The following is a 6767-nucleotide window of genomic DNA, read 5'->3' on the forward strand; positions in this document are numbered from 1 at the left end:
GGAGGCAGTTGACGACTTGACTCTTTCCTCTCTGGAAAAGCTTGCCTTGGAATTAATGGGTTTTAAGGAGAGCTGTCTTGGAACATCAGCCTTCGTATGTGCACTGTGTGTCTGACCACGAGCTAACTATTGCTTCTGGGGGTTATCAGACGTGGTGTTTGCCAAGACTGGTCGCGTTCAGGTTCTCTCCACTGCCTCTTCAGCATTTCGAGTTAAAAACTGGAAGTTCCGTTTCACAAAACCCTAAAAGGGCAGGTATCTGGAAAAAGACTTCAAATCACGCCATCTCATTCAGGAAAAGCAGTGCTTCTCACAGGAAGTAGGAGAACCGACAAGTATTAGACGTGAAAAAGCAACACAAACCGTCAGTCAGTGTTGCTGACGTGGCATGGAAAGGGGGCCAGTCTGTACTTAAAGCACGTGGTGCAAAATTAACACCTCAGTTCTCAAAGCCTTTGGCCTTCAGTGCTGCTTTGTGCGCACAAATGCCCATTTGCTTTTCCAGGGAGCCAAGAAGGCAAATGAGGGTCAATTCAGAGAGTCCAACTGATCCCTCCCTACCTCCTGATCTCCCTCAAATGACATCAAGACAAGCCCTGACACCAAACCCTTTCTCCTTGGCTGACGCGCTAGTGGCCAAGCTGACGGTCGTCGTAGGTGCTGTATCTCTTCACGTGGATTCGGCGCACTCGGTCACGAAGTTCAAACCCCTCATCATCCTCACTGTGAGACGCCTGGCTTCGGCTCCGGCTCGTTGCTTCCAGCAGAGAGTTATCAGGAACCCGTGGCGTTTCATACAGTAAGACATTTAGTGTTTCCTCATAAATTCGTGCCTCGGGGAATTCAACCTACAAAAAACAGTGTATGTTCTCTTCCTAATCTAGACAGGATAACATGACTGAAACACACATCCACAAGTAAAAAGATACCTGAGCAATAAAAAGACATACACATAAAAAGCATTTACAGGCTTTTGGGACACCAAGTCCACCAGCTCTAAGAGATTAGTGCATTTTATCTCAGACTTTCCTCCTTCAAACCTGCAGCCATATTCAGTCTTCTCTGATTTCCGCCTTGTATGCAGCATCTGTTACCAAGACACCAGCTCATCCTCAGCCCCCAAGCAGTCAGCTACTCTACTAACTGCCATGTCCCTGACCATCAATTCCTGCCAATGCTCAGCAGTTGGTATCGAAGCTTTTCCAATAAATGATACTGCCTGCCCCTGGCAATTTGGCTTCGGTTATACAAGATCTGTACCTTTCTGCAACCTATCATCAATCTGATTTTTTTTAAAAACCATGAGACAGGTGGATAAAACTCCCTTACCTTGGTCTGCTTCTTCTCTGTAGCATACACTATAGAGGTACAACAGACTTCAGCAAGTTTCCGACCCTGTCCATAGAAAGACCAGCAGCAGATTTCATCCCCAATCACATCCTTGATGAAAAGCACTCTGCCGTTGAACCGGAGAGAGAGTTTGTCAAACAGTTCTATGTTCTTCAGTAAGTTGTCATCCGAGTTACTGAAACAGAGTGACAAAAGAAAGAACACGGTTTCTGTGGTTTTCCAACGGGCCATGTCTACAGAATTTATATGCCTATTCTAGCACAGTTTTAAGCATTGATCTAACTGCAGAATACAAATAAGTAGTGACTCATTGCCATATGCTGCCAAGAAAAGAGAGGGTAATAGCCAATTTCAGATACAAATAAGATGCTCTGATCCCCATGAGCAAACACACCAGCTTTTAGAGGTTAAGTTATATAATTAATAACGACAGCGCAATTTCCCAAATCATTACATCAACGATCTGCAACTGTCTCTTGACTGACGCTCAGGACAACTCCATCAGACGCCAACTGCACTTCCCCTCGGCTCAGCAACAGCAGAAGCCCAAAGAGCCACCACAGGTCAGAGGGCCAGCTAAGAGCAAGCTGTTCTGCACTAACACTACTGATACCACATCCAGGTTCTACGGTGAACACATTATTTAGGAAACTAAGTTTTATTGACAGCTTACACAATGTATGACCTTAATTACTTTGCAAAGCGAGATCTAAGTGTTCTAGATGGAAAAAAGATACATACATTGTATTATAGCTTTAAGATCAAGTAAAGCTATTCTTAAAATTTGAAATACTTTACTTAACAACATCAAAGCCGATGAACGTCCAGAGACGTGACACCGCACTTTTGATGCAGTATCTTAACTTTTGGAAGTGCTCCGGGAAGGCTATGAAATACCTGTGACTCAAGACACTGCTGCTAAGAGCAGCTGACCAGGCTTTACATAAAATACTTCATCTGAGGAGTATTTCTGTTCAGATCTAAGTCAAAAAAGAATGATGCACAACCAGACAAATTCTTCAGCTCACAGGAATCACTTGAAAAAGCAATCTGGGATTAAGGCAGTGACAAGTCCCAGTCTCTACCAAGGAGCAGAGCTGGGAAAAGAACACGGAAATCTTCACGTGTTTATGTTATTGGACCTCACTGACAGTGTAACTGAGACAGCTCCTTTTATGCTGTTGATTAGAAAGAACAGAAGGAAAAAAATCCTTGCTTGCAAGCAGCCAGTGTGGAATTTCAAATGAAGATGCCTCATTTAAACAGCATCAAGGCATGCAGATTCATGCGCAAGGAATAATTAGGAGCCTGCAGCTAGCTGAGATAGCAGCACCTCCCGGTATCCAGGATTCTGTTGCTCTCATCACTGGTACGTTTACATTTCCGGGCCCGTGGTGACTAATGTCCTATTCCGTGCTTGCTTTAGCATCCCTGCCGCAAGCTAAAGGGGAACGGAAGGAGGAGCGCAATACAACAGGAGACACAGAATGCGGTCTGCAGCAATACCGGCCGCTCTTCAGCGCTCCCACAGGTAGCATTTCCTGACTACCTGAAATACCATGATTGTTAGCATCCATCTCTCTGACAGACAGACAATCAGTCTGGCTAGAGAAAAAAGCCTCCAAGATTGCATCTCAGACCAAAAAGGCAGACAATGAGGATTCTGCGCAGCATAAAGGATTGCTTACGTCGCTTCGACGACTGGTTTGGGAAAATCCAAAGCCATTCTGGTAGGATCATAACAAAGGAATCATTACAGTTGCAGCATACAACTAAATAAATAATGTTGCTTTACACAGGAGGAAAGCCCTGGCCCTGTCTGGGTTGTTCCTGAGCAGAACAGAACAGATACTTTCCTTTCCTTTGTACCCAAATTATTTACTCATGTGGAGGCACTGGAACATCAAGACTGGCCGTAGGTCAGAGCAGCAGAGATACATGCAGGCTCGAAAGCAAAGCCAACCTGCCGAGGTAGGGATCACGAGTGCGTTGGCCTTGCCTTGATGAGCTAACACTGCTTCGTGTGGCATTTCCTAAGTTACATCTAGTTTCAGCCAGTATTTACAGACTCATCATTCTTATCCCTTGTCCCTTGTTTCTGTTCATCTTTCTCACATAACTCAACTGCACACCAGACTTCAACAGGTACAGTTTGTTGTGTTCTCCCCCCATTTAGATTCATAATCAAAAATACTGCACTCAAATCCACAGAAGAGCACTGCTGTAATAAAAGAAAATCAAAACCAACCAACCAAATAAAAATCTAAAAAACCAAACAAGTTAGGTCACACTGCATCTTCCTCCCCTTCCACGATCAAAGGGAAACTTTCCCATTACAGTGGGGAACACCCTGACATACCTGGTGTAGGAGTATTTGTTGTTGCTTCTATTATAAAGCAGCTTAACAACGGGCTGTTGGGAGAGAGAGGAAAAAAGCAGCAATAGTAAGTTCTGTGTTCGAATGCATTCAGCAAAAATTCAGTTTCTCATGGGATGGCTGTGGGAAAGCAGTTACTTTCATTGACGATTCTATCAGTCTCTCTTCCTCTTTAGGAGATGTGATAATAGGGATGCTACAGACAGGTTCATACAAGTCTTTCTTGTCCTGTGTCAAAGAAAGAAGAAATAAACTCAGGAAAGACAAACGCTAAAGCAAACATCTGCTGCTGCTGTCTTCTCCAACCCCTCCAGCCATGCTCCCAAATCCTGCGAGGCGAAGGAAAAGCTCTGTGTTGCCATAGGAACCACGCAGCGTTCCCTTGATCCGCAACCCAGAAATACAGCAGAGAGATTTCTTATCCCCAGAGGCAGCAGTAATTGAAACACTGGGATGCAGGTGGATGTCCTTCTCAGCTACAGCAAGGTCTCTCAGCTCAAGTTATATTTGGTTTAAGTGGGTTCATTATTCTACCCTTTTCTGAAGAAAAGGATGCTAAGAGTTTACGCTGGCTTTAATCAACTCAAAACGCTGCAGTATGTCAGAGTATCAGCCGCTATGAGCCGAACATTTGGCAGGAACAGCATGTCACCAAAACGGCCTTCAGCCCCTGCGATACAAAAGCAACAACCAGGAGTCTGGAGCACAGGCTGTGACTCCAGATCCCTCACACAGCAAATCAGGGAAAGCTCAATAGCTAATAGCAAAGCCTCGGAACATTTTGTTTTTAGAAGAAAGGTTTTAAATTCCAAACCAGACGGAAAACTGTCAGTGTGGCTTTGCATTTCTTTCAGCGGGCAGAAGTATACTGAACCTAGCTTGTGAGGTATTTATTAGTTACTAAGTTTTGTCCTGCAAGAAACATTCATTTCACAATCTCTGGGCTAACGTTATTAAAAAAATGGCAGAACAAGCTGGTTTCAATTAGCTGAACTCATAGGAACCAGCAGAGTGAATAAAGCTGCTATGGGCTTACGTACTTGCAAAGAATAGTAGTAAATGGATACAAAGAAAAGTCTTTGAAGCACTCCATGTTTACCATACAGGTAATTTTCCCCATTAAGATTCAAACATAGAAAAACAAAAGTTACCACATTTTCGAAGATTCAAACCCATTCTGCCTATAAATATCACCTAACTAGAGGTGATGTAACTTGGAGGAAATTTTGACAAATGCCTTTTAAAAGCAAAAGACCCACAAAAAACTTTACAGCTACTTCCATTTCTTACCTGCAGGGCTGCTTGGCACATGTCCACCAAGCCCTGAATGAGATAATATTTGGCTTCTGCCATCAGCTCTTTGATCTCCTGTCTGTGTTTTGGAAGTGCAATCGTGTCATCTCGGAGATAGTTTAAAATTGCTCCAAAGTGCTTCCCACAACGGTCTATAAGGATCCAGCCTGAAAAACAACCACCACATCATTTCAATCACCTCAGCACTAGGGAGCACGAAAAAGCTCCTCAGAGGGGTGACATAAGCCTGATGTTTTCTGCAGCTCCACAGATTGCAGGGAACTCTTCCCACGTCACTCAGTGCACTGACTTCGAGCAAACTGAATTTGGTTACAGAACCAAAACCGACCGTGGAGCCGCTCCTTTGATACCTCCCACATGTCCTCACCCCCTTCTAGCGCCCCAAAAGAAGAGCCTCGAGCTAAAAATACTTGGCTTCCTACCAGAAGACATTAAAATAGCTGCAGGAACCCGACTGCACTGCACCAATTGATCAGTCAGTGGGGCTGCCTCACCAGAATCGTTACCTGTGCTTGACTGAAGGAATGGACCTTTTCAACTACCACAGGAAGTCACCAGTTTACATCTACTTAACTGACTGTCCAAGCCATTCAAACCTTAAAAGAAAAAGGGGTAAAAGAGCAAAAAAACAAACCCAAAAAAGCTTATTGTTAGGGTAGGTTTCTTCTTTTATTTATAGGCTTGTTATATTCCCAGCAAAATGAGGGTGTGCTGTGGTTGTATGGGAATAAATGCATTAACTGCTGCTACAGGTGTAATGCTGAGCAATTAGAAACTTACCACTAAGAAAGCTGAAAAAAGACTAGAAGAGAGAATTCACAACTGTTTGGGCTAAGTTCTGTGGCCTGAGGAGAAGGGCTTGGCAGTTTCCCAGGCACGTCTTCTGCTGCTGTGTGGAGCTGAAGGGAGAGAAGTGTGCCAAAGATGCTAGAAGGTAGACTGGCCCAGAAAATGTGGTACGGGAGAAAGGCAGCTCTAGGCATCAAACAGGAGCAAGGAACAGGACAGGGGTCAGGAGGGAGCAGACAGGGGATGCAGCACAGGAAACAGCAGTCGGACAGTTGTGCCATTTTAAAACGTCCCTGAAGTCACACTCGCTAGGAAACAGGATGCCTGACTTGCTGGCAAACAATAGCAACATAGGACACGCAGGCAGAGGGCTCAACAGCGTGCCAAACTCCTTCACAATGGAGAAGGCGGGCGGAAAAGTGTTAATTTGGGACCTAGGTACAGCAAACAACATCAGGAAGGAGGCTAAGCCCTGCTCGGCTCTCCAGCTGCAGCTGCCAGAACAGGAACCTCGTCTTCCATTCAGGCTGAGCCTCCCGCACAAAAATGCAGGACAAATGGATGTGGCTGTGTGTAACAGCAACCAGGCCCAGCCAACTGGGGGGAACTTGGTTTGAATGATACACAAAGTGCGTAAGTTGTTGTTTAGGTTTAAACTGATGTAATCTGGGCATGAGAACTGCACATCCTTCCCCACAAACGCACTTCCCATGATGCCGCTGCATGACGCGACATAGACGACAACCCACGTTCTGTCTGCTCAGCCTTCACAACAACATCGACGATCACGTACCGGCTGCGATCGTAGGAAAGAACCAGTCCTTCTGCCAGTCAATTTTAGTAACAAAAGAGCACATTTCTACGAAGCACAGAGAACTGCTAGCGCCAATGGGAGCTGGCTGCCTAATGTTCCCAGCTATTTTTGGAACAGATCTTT

General features: G+C 44.9%; 1 protein-coding gene across 1 annotated transcript in view; it reads right to left on the reverse strand.

Moving 5' to 3' along the window:
* Window positions 1-387: 387 nt before the first annotated feature.
* Window positions 388-6767, reverse strand: part of TNFAIP1 (tumor necrosis factor, alpha-induced protein 1 (endothelial)) — a 6962-nt gene continuing 582 nt past the window's right edge. Inside the window, exons 2-6 of the mRNA XM_010180860.1 lie at window positions 5018-5187; window positions 3866-3955; window positions 3710-3762; window positions 1330-1525; window positions 388-848 (exon numbers count right to left, since the gene is read on the reverse strand). Of these exons, the coding sequence (XP_010179162.1) occupies window positions 630-848; window positions 1330-1525; window positions 3710-3762; window positions 3866-3955; window positions 5018-5187 (728 nt within the window). The 3' untranslated portion in view covers window positions 388-629. The remainder of the gene's footprint in view (window positions 849-1329; window positions 1526-3709; window positions 3763-3865; window positions 3956-5017; window positions 5188-6767) is intronic.

Source organism: Mesitornis unicolor, unplaced genomic scaffold (genome assembly GCF_000695765.1).
Source record: "Mesitornis unicolor isolate BGI_N332 unplaced genomic scaffold, ASM69576v1 scaffold13360, whole genome shotgun sequence".
NCBI classification, from domain to species: domain Eukaryota; kingdom Metazoa; phylum Chordata; class Aves; order Mesitornithiformes; family Mesitornithidae; genus Mesitornis; species Mesitornis unicolor.